This window comes from Tetranychus urticae, chromosome 3, assembly GCF_039701765.1.
Source record: "Tetranychus urticae isolate SD_2017Ah chromosome 3, NJAU_TeUrti_SD_1.0, whole genome shotgun sequence".
NCBI classification, from domain to species: Eukaryota; Metazoa; Arthropoda; class Arachnida; order Trombidiformes; family Tetranychidae; genus Tetranychus; species Tetranychus urticae.
This window is the reverse complement of record NC_142960.1, coordinates 3,846,961-3,861,799: the sequence shown is the minus strand read 5'-3', so window position 1 is coordinate 3,861,799 and position 14,839 is coordinate 3,846,961. Positions and strand designations below refer to the sequence as shown.

The 14,839-nt window shown below is 32.8% G+C and overlaps 2 protein-coding genes across 2 annotated transcripts; both read right to left on the bottom strand.

The window, feature by feature from the left end:
• Positions 1-130: 130 nt before the first annotated feature.
• LOC107371297 (alpha-tocopherol transfer protein-like) lies at positions 131-2,551 on the bottom strand. Its single transcript, XM_015939335.2, has one exon. It carries the CDS (start codon positions 1,287-1,289, stop codon positions 516-518), a length of 774 nt encoding a protein of 257 aa, XP_015794821.2. The 5' UTR covers positions 1,290-2,551; the 3' UTR covers positions 131-515.
• Positions 2,552-4,800: 2,249 nt separating this feature from the next.
• LOC107370742 (uncharacterized) lies at positions 4,801-14,441 on the bottom strand. Its single transcript, XM_089269873.1, has 16 exons — positions 14,274-14,441; positions 14,130-14,212; positions 13,913-14,072; positions 13,588-13,727; positions 13,432-13,525; positions 13,183-13,358; positions 12,933-13,064; positions 12,462-12,695; positions 12,035-12,145; positions 11,816-11,887; positions 11,591-11,744; positions 11,017-11,202; positions 10,821-10,941; positions 10,533-10,735; positions 5,410-5,943; positions 4,801-5,332 (listed from the first exon to the last, which is right to left on the bottom strand). Exons 1-16 carry the CDS (start codon positions 14,323-14,325, stop codon positions 4,842-4,844), a joined length of 2,943 nt encoding a protein of 980 aa, XP_089125999.1. The 5' UTR covers positions 14,326-14,441; the 3' UTR covers positions 4,801-4,841.
• Positions 14,442-14,839: the final 398 nt, after the last annotated feature.

The following is a 14,839-nucleotide window of genomic DNA, read 5'->3' as shown; positions in this document are numbered from 1 at the left end:
AGATTTTTGAGGATGAAAATCAGAGGTCGGATAATCACTAAGCATTCACATACAGCATGAATTTGAATTTAAAGTTTCAAAAAACATGGAATTGGTTTACCAAGAAAAAATAATTCATCAGCTGATGAAGTCGATGTAAGTCGTTCTGATGATTTAATAAACCAGTTTTGCTCTTCCATGTTGTAAGCATACTTTACAGTACAGAGTAACTTCTTTGTAAAAAAATAACAATTATAATAAAACTGATTGAGTTTCGTGATATAATTTAAAATATTAATATAAATAAAATTATACAAGTCAAAATCTGTAAAATTCAACGGTTTTATCAAATGATTAACCTAAAACCAGAAATTGTGACGTCACATGTTTGTTGTTACCAAAGAGTGAGAGCAAAGTCTACTCTTTGGTTGTTGCTCCTTTTTTGGAGGGAAACACAAAAGGGGATCTCGATACCAGCAGTATTGAATGGTAAACATCTTTTTTCCTTGTTCAATGTTTTCAGTTTCACCAATTAATTAATTTCTTAATTGATCCCAAATTTTAAATACTTTTTCTTTGTTTTTCTCCAACAGATGAATGTATGTTGAAGCTGGAACCTCTTTGGCGTATCCACCAAGAGAAGCTGGAAGTAGATTTGGAGGAACAAATTTGTGCAATGTGGAACAGTCTTTACTATGGAAGTGCATCACCTGTTTCGTTGAGGCAGTCATGAATGGTTTGAATAATGCGAGTCCTGCATCTTGGAATCTACTTGCGTTGACGAAATGGATCGAGGCCAACTTTCGTGGTAAGATGCGCTCAGTCAAATCGGAAAACAGTTTGGCATTGGAAACACCTGTATGATAAATGTGTGTTAGCTTGATACCGCTCATATCAATGACAACGATGAAACCATTTTTTTGAACGTCTTCATCGAGTAAAAGTACTTCTGACCACAGGATAGCCAGTTTGATGTAAGTTGCGTATGAAAAATCACTTGGATTCCATTTACCCGGTGTTACCAGATTCACCACACAACCATCAGGTGTCCTTTCCGGGTAGTGAAGGAAAATACCTGCTTCGACCACTTTTTTGATCTCATCCGTCCAGGAAAACAAGTCTGATCGTTTGTTAATTATATCAACATACGCTGTTAAGGCGGTCATTGCCTGGGTCACATCATAGTTGCGGCAACGTAAAAATTTGATCAATAACGTATCATCAAGATGCAAATCATTTAATCGACTATTAGTTGACAAAGTGGATCGAAAGGCTTCCAATTGACTTGACTCTGAATTGTGGTCTTTCATTTTGTCTTATTCACGCTGACACACTGTAGCTATTGTACTTTTAGATGGAAAATTTTTCACCTTTTCACTTGACGAACACAATTGTCAATGATATTAGAAAATTAATTTACTTCAAGTTTTGTCGGAGCATTTAAAGCTTCACAAGTGGTTGAATTAGCTCTTGAAAACTGTGACTCAAGTTAAACTTGGGAAAATAATGAAACAGTCCAAGAGTTTTCATAGATTTTTGAAGGACTTTCCAGTCTACTAAAATTATAATAGTGTCTTGGATGATTAAGCTGACAAGGTTATTTCACGTAATATTTGACAAGTAATTTTTTCATCATAAACCCATGTAACTTTGATTTGCTGCAGGTTATAAACAAGATTTGGTTTCGTATCACGATCAAAGGGAGGAGAATCGTACAGAGGGGAGTTACACTGGATAAGCTGATTGAACCATAATAATAACCATCAAATATAATGGATCCCTGAAGATTGGACGATCGAATCGGAGATTTGTGAAGTAATCAAGTTATACTTATCTACTATTTAAAGACAAATATTGGTTAATCCTCTGAAATTTCAGTTATTTATAGAAACCGTTAATTTATTTATAGCCAGTTGAGTTTTAGAGGCCATTTCTCTTGATAAGATCTGGCTTCATCTTGAACTTATATCTGTTTATTAATTGAATACCGGTAATCTCCGGTAAAGCGTTGTTAGATTCAGCTTGTGGCTGTTATAATTACATTGTTGATTACCTTACGATTATTTATCTGCCTCAGGACATTCAGTTTTTAATAATAATCTTTCTCTTTCTCTATGCAATTATGTTATTTACAAATTCTGGTTAGGTTCCGATTATTTGGTTCACTTTAAAGTAACCGGTTTGTGTACTTGAATAGGCAAAAGATCAGTTAATTCGGACTTTGATTGCTGTAAACTGTTCTCTGAGTTCAGATGTAATCATAAATAGGTTTATTATTCATTAAAGTTAAACCTTGGACAATTTAATGTTGGGCTTTTTCAACCATTTTCAAGTGCATTTTAATTTATTATGCGACTGAATAATTGATCACTTGACTCGCTCATGATTCAAATTGAATAAACAAATTTAATGGGTGTAATTGTTAATTAATGAGAAATTTATAATATTGGCTGTTCATGATCATTATTCTTCCACAGGTTATTTTGAAAGTAAAACTATCATGAGTTAGATTACCATCGACAATCAAAAAGTGAATGGGAATAATTTGATAATTTAATAACAATGGATTGTTTTCAAATTGAAATTTCGTCAATTTACTTATAATCAGTAAAATCACGTAGTCTAATGATCCTGGAAAACTTTCAAAACCAGGATAACCAGGATAACCAGGAAAATGTGAGTTGTGTTGAAATGATCATAAAATACAAAAGGTTATCCTGGTATTTGAGGGTTTGTGTATAAATTTTGTTTTTTCAGTTTTTTATGAAATCCTCTCGACCAATTCATTACTAAGCCATTAAGTTGATCAACATAATAGAAAGTAAAAGGCTTTTAAATGCACAACTCAATGATTTCATAAAGTAAGGAGTTGAGCCATTTCTAGTCAACTGAGCTTGTGATATGAATACAAGGGGCTAATATTATCACTGGTTCAGTCAAATTTCATTGAGAATTGGTTGAAACGTTATTTGAGTTTGAATTATCTATTAATAACTTTTATCAAGTGATAACTTACTGAAATTTTTCTTATAGTTTTCATTCTTGACTAGCCGTTACCCGGAATTGGATGTCCACGCTGCTTATCAGGAAATAAAGATCTACCTGCTTTGAGAGTTTATCACTTACATTACACCATGCATGAACATATTCAAGGTTCAACTACTTCTCGACCATTTAGTGAGGTTAGTTTATCTAGCAAAATGTTTTTATTCCTTATTTATTCCATCTATTCTCAGATTCATGCTGCACAATTTTAATTTTCATTTTTGAGGTTAATGAAAACATTGCTCGGTGCAACACCGGTGAAACTATCAATGATTATCGATTTGGAGTTTATAAAGCACTATACATACAGACTAAGAGTCGAAGTCGTCTGAAGTCGATATGCATAGTTTATTCGCTTTGACTATTCTTTTCATATTCGAGGTTAGCTTTACATAACTTGGAAAGCGCAACTTGGTAATTAAGCGACGAAAAACGCACGAATTTTTCATTAAATTCGTTTTTCAATGAATAATAAATTATCATCAATGAATCAGCGTGGAATTATATGACAGTATTTACATTAAAATATTAATATTAGAATCATAACTCGAATAAAGAGCTGTATATCTACATTTTGCAAATCTGACTGCTAAGGGCACAAAAGTCAAGAATAGTTTGTTGAAATAACTCAATCAACATTTTCAATTGGCTCTTCACCTTGTTGTCTTTTCCATGTGAAATTTTCGTTGGCATTTGAAGCATCATGCATCTGTTTAATCTTTGAGTAAGCAAATGGGGCTATGAATCCCAATAAAGCACCGACAAACACAAACATCATTATTATACCAAAAGCACCTGATCCCGATGTCCCTTTATTCACTTCAGATGAACTGGACTCTTTTCGTTGCTTTCCATTCGATTCTTTCAACTCATAATTGGAACAATGACCTCCATCAGTGGTTTTTGTATTAGGACTTTTGACTGAGAAATGAGTTAATGAACAAGAACTTTCTGTTCTACTTTTAGGACAGTAATTGAAAGATTTACATCCAGTTTCCTCGCCATCAGATAACTCATAGCACAATGAAGCACATTGGTCTAAGGTTAATTTGGTTTCGGTCAGCATCACATCTGATACTATTTTGCTGCCTGTTCTTTGATATCTCTCAGATACTTTGCCTGAATGGATTAAGAAAAAGGAGGAAATAAGATGAATTTGAGATTTGGTACTGGCGTTACTTATAAGAATACTTGCGAGTAAATATCATGCATTCCTGATCATATTCAGTAGCTGCATCTGTATACAATAAATCACCAAAACTGCAAAAACCATCACAATATTGAAAAGATATACATTCGGATGAGACATGACAAGATTCTGCACAAGAATGGACATAATCTTTTTCAACTGCAGTTGAAAGCTGAGTTATGAATTTTCTGTTGGATTTTCTTGAATAATTGTCGAGAACACTTATAGAATAAATTTCACATTTGGGGTCAGTTTCAATCGACTGATCCCCATTAACAATGTCAGTAGTCTGCAAACTGCTTACTCTACAATGAATTTTACCATCAGTGTTGCAGAATGAAAAAGTAACACATGGAACTTGATCTGACTCATGACAGTTTCGGTAACAATCAGCAAAAGTTTTTACTTCTGGTACAGTCAGAGTGGATTGGTCATCGATTTTCATTATTAGTTATAAGTTACATCGAAATTTTCATGTATTACATGTAGTCAGCTAGTATACATACTAGTCAGCTAATGCTCACTAGCTACTGTATCTAAATATGAGTGCCAATGAAACAAAAGATAGGAAAAGATTTTGTCGTAAATAATTTTTAATTGAATTTAGTTATTGTATTTGAGAATGAATTCAATCAACATTGTCAAGGGGCTCCTCATCATGTTGTCTTCTCCACGTGAAATCTTTATTGGTCATTGGAGTATCATACATCTTCTTAATTCTTGAGTAAGCAAATGGGGCTATGAATCCCAATAAAGCACCAACAAACAGGAACAGCATTACTATGCCAAAAGCACCTGATCCCGATGTCCCTTTAATCACTTTAGTTGAACTGGACTCTTTTCGTTTCTTCCCATTCGAATCTTTTAACTCATAATTGGAACAATGACCTCCATCAGTGGTTTTTGTATCAGGGTTTTCAACTGAAAAATGAGTCAATGAACAAGAACTTTCTGTTCTACTCTTAGGATAGTAATTAAATGATTTACATCCAGTTTCATCGCCATCAGATAACAGAAAGCATAATGAAGCACATTGATCTAAGGTTAATTTGGTTTCAGTCATCATCACATCTGATATTATTTTTTTGCCTGTTTTTTTAAACATTTCAGTTATTTTGGCTAAATGAATCACACAAAGAGAAAAAAATAAGATACATTTAAGCTCTGTTTCTTGGGTTACCTGTAAGAATACTTACGAGAATATATCACGCATTCTTCATCATATTCAGTAGCTTCATCTGTATACAATAAATCACCAAAACTGCAAAAACCATCACAATATTGAAAAGATAAACATTCTGATGAGGTGTGACAGGCCTCTGCACAGGAATACACAGAATTTTTTTCAATCGCAATTGACATTTGAGCCTTGATTTTCCTATTGGATATTTTGAAATAATTGTCGAGAATACTTATTGAATAAATTCCACATTTCGGGTCAGTTTCAATTGATTGATCCCGAGTAGCAATTTCAGAAGCCTGCAAACTGCTTACTCTACAGTCAATTTTACCATCAGTGTTGCAGAATGAAAAAGTAACGCATGCAACTTGATCTGAATCATGACAGTTTCGGTAACAATCAGCAAAAGTTTTTGCATCTGGTACAGACTCAGTGAACATACCATCAATTAGCAACTTTGCATGAGGTCTGATTAGAGAGGTAATATCGTCCTTCGAATCAATTTCTTTTTTAGTCACGTCGATTACATCAATAATCTTCAAATGCATAGCTTTTGAGACAATAATCTATACAATATATAAAGTCAAAACATAAAATTTTTGCGTAAAGATTGTGACCAAACTAAAAGGATTCTAAAGAAAATTTTTTCACAGCCTGAAAGTCATGATTAAACTACATCCACGAAAAATAGTCTGAACTTCATCGGAATTCAGGTACCTGAGAAATTAGCGTTTAAACAGGGTAGGGGAAAAAATGCAGAATCCGTATCTTTTATCATTGACTTTGGGGGAAAAATTTTTTGGTTGTTCAGGTTGATTGGTTTATTGTTAAATTAGAAGGATATGGTTCCCTGTAAACTCGCCACATTTAAGCTTTTAAACAAACAGAGAGTCAAACCCTTTTACACCTTTAAAGAAATCTCGCCACTAATTGTTACAGCTATGGCAAGTAAATTATCAATTTTGATTAAGAAATTCGTGTACAAAGATCAAGCTCAAACTGAATAAAGGACAATGTCCAAAAAACTTTGATTTCACCGTTAAGAGTTGGGACTTAGTGAGTTTTTATACCCCTAAAAACTGAGTCTATCAGTGCTATTGAAAATTTGTTTGAGTCGCCAGTTTTCGATAAAATTGAGGTCAAAGTTGAAGCTTCGATCGCATTTATTTCAATAATAAAACCAGATTTTTTCATGAAACTCATTTTTCTGGTGTAACTTTTGTTGATTAACCAGAAAATTGAAGTGATCTGTTTGATCTGAACAGAGAATTTTTCATTGAAAATAACTGCATTCACTGGTTAATAAGCAAAAGTTACACCAGGAAAATGAGTTTCATGAAAAAATCTGGTTTTATTATTGAAATAAAGGCGATCGAAGCTTCAACTTTTACCGCAATTTTATCGAAAACTGGCGACTCAAACAAATTTTCAATAGCACTGATAGACTCAGTTTTTAGGGATATAAAAACTCACTAAGTCCCAACTCTTAACGGTGAAATCAAAGTTTTTTGGACATTGTCCTTCAATTTCATATCGTTTTGGTAGCTTTTTGTATTAATTCGAAAAGAGACATTATCGTGCTTCTATCTATTCATTGAAAGAATGTCCTACATCATACTTCTGTTGCAAGCTAGGCAGCCAAAAATTCAACAAAAAATCTATAATGTGTTCAATTAAATAACGATTCCCGATACAAATGCTATCAAAATGATATTGAACTGAATTTATTCAGTTTGGGCTTGATCTTTGTACACGAATTTCTTAATCAAAATTGATAATTTACTTGCCATAGCTGTAACAATTAGTGGAGAGATTTCTTTAAAGTTGTAAAAGGGTTTGACTCTCTGTTTGTTTTAAAGCTTAAATGTGGCGAGTTTATAGGACACCGAAGGATGTGTAAAACCATTTTTCAAGTAAAGAGTTAGGGGTAAAATATGTTGCCTCCACTGAACTAAATTTTATTTTATTTTTTCTCATTGACAGGGGTTTTTCATCAATAATTTGAGTCTTTAAATGTAAATTGGATTTATTGTCTTCAGTGAAAAGAAATTTACAATCAGTCATGATCGGGGCTAAGCTTTTTTCCATCACATTCACCACTTTATCCACCACTTTTTTACCGATTTTCACCGTATTGTCCATCACTCAATCTAATACATTCACCACATTCACCAAATCAAACATCACTTTTTAAAGAAACTTTTCTCAACAAAATTGTTCAACACTTTCAGCCACCACTAAATGTTATTTTCAATGAAAAATTCTCTGTTCATATCAAAAACAGCTCACTTCGATTTTCAGTTAAATCGACCGCCTTCTGTTACCGCTTGAGTTAGAGATCTGAAACTCATTTTTTACTGGCAAAAATCATGGATACACATGTTGAGTCAGCCAATTTTTCCGAATTTTTACTGAAAATTGAAATGATCTGTTTGATCTGAACAGAGAATTTTGCATTGAAAATAACTTCATTTTCTGGTTAATCAGCAAAAGTTACACCATGAAAATGAGTTTCATGAAAAAATCTGGTTTCATTATTGAAATTAAGCGCTCGAAGCTTTAACTTTGACCCCAATTTTATCTAAAACTGGCGACTCAAACAAATTTTCAATAGCACTGATGGACTCAGTTTTTAAACCCCTAAAAACTCACTAAGCCTAAACTCTTAACGGTGAAATCAAAGTTTTTGGACATTGTGCTTTTATTTTATTTTTTCTCATTGTCAATGGTTTTTCATCAATAATTTCAGTCTCTAAATGTGGATTGGATTTATTGTATTCAGTGAAAATAAATTTACGATCAGTCATAATTGGGGCTCAGCTTTTTTCCATCACATTCATCACTTTATCCACCACTTTTTTCCCGTTTTTTCACCATATTGTCCATCATATTGTCCATCACTCAATCTAACACATCCACAACATTCACCAAATCAAACATCACTTTTTAAAGAGACCTTTCTCAACGAAATTGTTCACCACTTTCATCCATCACTTTAGAGTGAGTTTTTCCACCACAATATCAAACAATTTTTATAAGATTATCCACTACCTAAACCACCAAATTTTTGACCACTTTTGGGATATCATGGCGATGAACAGTGGATGTGTTAGAAGGTGTAAAAGTGGACATTAAGTATGATTTGGTTGGTGGATAATCTAAAAAATTGTTTGCAAATATGGTAGAAAGCTGCTCTAAATTGGTGACTGAAAGTGGATGAAAATCTGTTGGACAATTTTGTTGAGAAAAGTCTCTTTAAAAAGTGATGGTTTTGATTTGGTTGATTTGGTGAATGTGTTAGGCTGGGTGGTAGACAATATACTGGAGAGTACGGTGAAAGAACAGTAAAAAAGTGGTGGACAATACAATGAAAAGAGGTGGGAAAAGCTACTTTAAATTGGTGGACAATTTTTTTGAGAAAAGTCTCTTCAACAAGTGAGGAAGTTTGAATTAGTGGATGTGGTGGATGTGTTAGATTGAGTGGTGACAATAAGGTAAAAAAGTGTTGAAAAAAGGGATTCAAATATGGTGTAAAAGGTGGAAAGTGTGGTGAAAAAAGCCATGCTGGTGGATGGCAAAAGTGGTGGACAATTTTTGAGAAAAATTTCTTTAAAAAGTGATGATGTTTGATTTGGTGGATGTGGTGTATTTTCACGATTAAGGCGTGTACAATACGGTAAAATAGTGGTGGAAAACTCCGCTGATCGAAGATGTTTGATGGAATCCCTTTTGTAGTTAAAACTTGGGCTTATTAGAAACTCAGATTCCTAAGAAAATCCTGTTCAGGGTGGCAGTGCAAAAGACATTGTGGAAGACAGCAAATATTTTATAATTTGATGAAGTTAATGTCTACTTTTAATGATTCATATGTGTCTCAACTTAGTAAATAGGGACTCAGAATGATGAGAAACTCATGTAAAGGTGGTCTGAAAACAACACTTTTCAGATGATGGATGATGAATAAGTTTATCAACTGTGAATTTCGAGTTAAAAGTTGTGATTTGATAAACTTTCGGTACAATAAGAGTTGCAGTTATTACGCTAATTAGCACGCTTCGTGTAATAAAAGAATTCCTCTGATCGAAGGTGTTTGATGAAATCCCTTTAAAAGTGTTAACTTTTTACGAAACTCAGATTTCTAAGAAAATCATGTCCAGGGTGGCAGTGAAAAAAACAGTGTTCAAAAGCATTGAGAAAGCAAATATTTTTGGATTTAATGAATTTTCTGTTTACTATTTGATGATTAAATGTGTCTCAGCTTTGACCTTCGAGTTAAGAGTTGCAGCTTGATGAACTTTTAGCATACAAGCCGTAACCATTCAGGTAATTAAAAGATTTCTCTGATTCTATTAAGTTATATGATGTAATCTCTTTCAAAAGTCAAACTTGGTCTTCATAGGAACTAAAATTTATGAAAAAATTATGTTCAGGTAGTGTAAAAATAAATTCTAATCAGAAAAATTGTGGAGACAGAAATATTTCTTAGTTTAATAAAATTATGCTTTACTGTTGGATGATTTAGTGGAAGTTTGTCTGAACTTTGAATTTCGATTTGAGAGTTGTGCTTTGATGAGCTCCCAGTACCATAAAAGTTAGAGTTATTGCGCGAGCTAGCACGCTTCGTGTTATTAAAAAATTTCTAGCATCGAAGGTATTTATGATACGCGTGCGAATTAGCACGCTTGGAGTGGCAGTGGAAAAACCTGTATTCAAAAGCATTATGGAGGACAGCAAATATTTGTTAGTTTGATGATTTGTGGTTTACTGTTGGATGATTAATAAGTGTCTCAACTTTGAATTTCGAGTTAAGAGTTGCGGCTTGATGAACTTTAATGCCGTAAGAGTTTGAGTTATTACGCAGATTAGCACGCTTGGTGTTATTAAAAAATTTCTATGATCGAAGGTGCTTGATGTAATGCATATTCAAAGTGCAAACTATTTGATTTAGCTGTAAAACATAATTTTGTTTGATTTAGTTTTTCAAATTGACGATGGTTTCAATAAAAAATTTGAGTCTTTAAATATTAAGTTGAGTTTGTTGTATGCAGAGAAAAGAAATTTACGATCAGTCATGATCGTGGGCTCCACTTGTAAGAATAATTATCAGTTTCATAAAATTAACAGGTGAGAAGTACTTACGAAATTCTCCAAATGTCCTACCAACATCTTGCAAGTATGCTTCATGAAGCTGGTCAAGAGTTAGCTCTTGTTTAACTCGGTGCAAATTGTTCAGTGGAAATAAATAAACACTGCATGATTCTCCTTGTTTAAGATCTATCTTAAGATCATCAGGATTACTCAAGTATCCACAGACACCATCCGAAGATCTATAAATGACAGCCCTAATGAAGAGATGAGTGAAGAGGAAAACAGTTGTTATTTATAAGTTACATAGAAATGTTCATGTAGCCAAAAATGAATATATACTTGATTGTCAGCTGATACTGTGATAATTTTTCTAGGCAATCGGGTTCATTATTAGCTTTAATCGTCATCATCTTGGTGAATGTCTCTTGACTCAGCGACATGGAGACAGAGTTGAAAATGACTGGAAAGGAAAAGAAAGTTTAACTACTGAGCTCAATCGCACTCAAGCGATGTCAAAATTTAGCAGTTAACTTACATTCCAAATGTGGTAGATCGAGAAATGTCACTTCCATTTCGACTTTTGTATCGGTGAAGCGATATCGAATATCGCCTATTCGCAGTATACTGACTGGTTGAACTAAAAGGACAAAATAAAGGAACTCTCCTTTCAACCAGTAAACATTATCCTCTATGTGTTTGATGCAAGCATTGTGATCAGAAGCTAGAAAAGCAAATACGCTATGATTAGTATTATTTCAACATTATTATTACTTGTTTCATCTCATGCAATCGTTAATTGTAAAGCTTTTCACAATTAATAGTTGCATACTGAATAAGTCTGCATTTGACATATTTATCTGAAATTATAAGCTAATATAATACAATGTAATATACGATCCGAAATAACTATTGATAACATTCGAGACAACATAAACTTTCAACTACCTGTGTTGAAGTTTATGCTGTCTTCGAATGTTGTTTTCGTTAAACTTCAATGCAGCAAGTCGAAAGTTTAATGAAAAGTACGAAAATTTTGAATTTACAATTGAATCTCTGCCAAATTTCCATGGCAAAAGTTGATAACTTTAAAATTGCTTATCAATACATACCATCACACTCTAATATGAAGTTAAGGATCACTTTTTCATCGCTAGAAGCGTAATTGACTTTTTCTGTCAATGAACGAATACTCTCGATGGATCGAACCTCTTGAAAGTTCATGTAATCTCTTGTGATACCATCCTTCCAAATGTAAACTTTTTTCTATTCAAAGACAAGGTATAAAGTTTAATTTTAATATTTTGAGAATAATGAAAATCGAAATTAATATTTACCGATTGATCATGATCATAGATGGACACTTTGGTACTGACAAGAGTATAGCCATAAAATATGTCATTGTTTTCCTTAAAACCGCCATTTAGATGGAAATTCAAATAGAAATTAGAATAAGTATTGAATTTATCATTGAAAAGCATAAAACTGACTCTTGTCGGGACAAATCCTTCTTTAATTTCGATAACAAATTTGGCTGTTCAATTGAAATAACTTACCGATGGAGCAAAATATTGAGTAATGACAGCTTTATCCACCTTCTTTCCGTTGATATTGGCATTGAGTTGAACTGATTCCCATGCTTCAACAGAGAGTCCAGAGCGATGCTTCTAAAAGATTTCAATAAAAATTCAAGTATTTTATTTCAAGTTCATTTTCTATTATTGCTATTCAAGTTGTAAAGTTTGATGTTATAAAATAATACATTTGTTTGGTTCTTATAAAATACCGACGAATGAATCCAAAAGATTTATTGACTGGCGAGCAATATCAGATAAATTCATGCCTCTCAGAGTCTATCGAAAAGAGAATACCCTACAAATGGTGCAACTTGATGCAACTTTTGAATTTCCGTGCTAATTCAATTATGGTTATTTATCATACAAAACAAACTCGAATTCAATCAATTTTTCGTCATTTACTTACCAAGTTGCGCTTCCCAAGATATTTAAAGCTACCATCGAGCATGAAAAGAGTAGTCAAAGTGAATTCTCCATGAGATTCGATTCCAGGCGTACTCGAGTCGATGGATGTCACAGTAACGGATCCATCCTTTGAAATATGAAAAGAAACTCCGAGTCGATAGTCGTAAATAACTTCGCTTACTGAACCAACCAATGTTTTTATCCTCAAAAAATCGTAAAGATATGCAGCATAAATCTAACAACAAAAATGAATTGAATAACGAATGACAAATAAAAATAAAGCGCAGTGCAAAAGTATTGGGAATCCAGCATTCACAGATTTTAGCTTCGAAATAAAAGATCATTAGAAATTTGTGTTTGTACTCAAAACCCTAACAAATACAATAAAATCGTCGCAATTCATAAATATTAGTAGTGCAATGAATTTTCCCAATAATTTTTTCAATACCAATTTTGGGTCAGGTGAACTAACCTCACTAAGTGATCGAGACGCAGTTGAACCTTTGATTCGTTCCTCCATGATGTAGTGCAAGTGATTAACACTTAACTCTGGCAATTCTTTGCTTCCAGATAAGTAATGTGGACATCCGATTCCAGTTGGAGGCTAGTCAAGAGATAAACAATGAATTTTAGCATACATCAAGTTTTCGTTTAGAAAAGTGTATTTAAAAGAAGGAAATATTTCGTTTAAGAAATAATATTTCTATTCAACCGAAACTTACTTGAACCTCATTCTGGACTTGATCTAAGTCTTCAAGGAAAATATTTACATGTTGAATAGAATAGATATCTATATATAGAATGAGATTCTCTTCTGACTCTGGAATTGAAGCTCTCTCATAACCACTGAATTCAATTCTGCTGGGACTTTCCATTCCAGATTGGTAATCGAGATGACCTGAGTTTTAAAAAAGAGTGAAATTCTTCTCATTATAATCAATTAATCGTTTAATTATTTCGTATCGAATTACTTTTGTAGTAGAAAGTAATCTTCAAATTTTCATTAACTTCTGTTGATGCCCCTTTCATCATGATTCCTCTGATGTTTTTATCTGCAACCGATTTCTATAAACAAAAAATAGAATTGATAAATATATTTGAAAAAATAAAGCAAACAGAATAGTTACCCAAACAAACGACGAATGATCAAGTCTGTATAATATCGAAGGTCCTATCAAGAGAATTATGTTGAGTATGGGTTTCTTAACTCCAGATAAATATTTATCCCAACTGCTGTAAGTGTAAGTGAACAGTTCACAATTTGTACCTTTGGATAGGGAATTAAAAGTAGTTATAATCAAAAAATTGACTCAACTGGAACAATAGACTCGAGAAAAAAGATGTTCATTTCATCGGTATCAATTATTGAGAAACCAATCGCAAGAATCTGTTTACACTTTCTTTTGCATTCCATCGATCAGGGAAATCAAAAAAAAACTTTAACATTCTCACCTTGAATAACCAATCGTTCCCTACCGTCCACACCAGTATAAGAATCAGCATTATAATGTATTGTGTAGGAATCCGTATCACTTGAGATGAAAATTTTACCTTTAGTGGTTGGACCAAAAGCTGATATCAACTCTTGTAAATAATACTTCTTAAATTCATTCTAAGAGATGAAATTAAAAGTTAGATTGATCAACAACTAGTTAATCATTCAACTTACGGTATATCCATGATAAGTTAAAGTAGCATTAATCACTGAACTTCCTTTAGGCACTTTCAATGGCAAGTCCACCAAATTACTGACTGTGTTAATTATGAAATAAATATTAGGTTAAGACGGTTAAATTTTAATTTCAATTCTTACGTGTTGAGATTGATGAGTACAATGTGAAAACAATTAAAACTTTGAATAACATTGTAATGGAGATTCAATTGAGAAATAAATAGAAACACAGATAATTGCAACTATTTGTTTCCAATTGCTGTTGCTGAACATTTGCAAATGAATTAACGGTTTATTAAATAGTCTTTTATACTTTTCAATAATATTGTATGCAAAGTAGAGACACCTTACACAGAAAAAAATTAATAGAAGTTAAAAATATTAGACTTATGATAAACAGTTGATTCGTTTTATAATTGATGAAATTAAACAAAATATTAGGAAACTGAAAATATTGTATCTAATTACTTGGTTAAATGAAATAAAAAAATTGAAAAACCTCTAAATGAACAGATTAGATACTATTTTATCGTTACCAGCATCTTGGATTTCGTTGAAATTCAGGTTAGTAGTTAGAATCAGCAAATGTATTGTCTATTTTTATGGATAAAACCATGCACAAGCTCTCATTTTTTGATCACATTCGGCTTATACATTCTCAGGTTAGTGTGTGCGAACGATGTTACTGTTATGAAGTGTCCAGATTT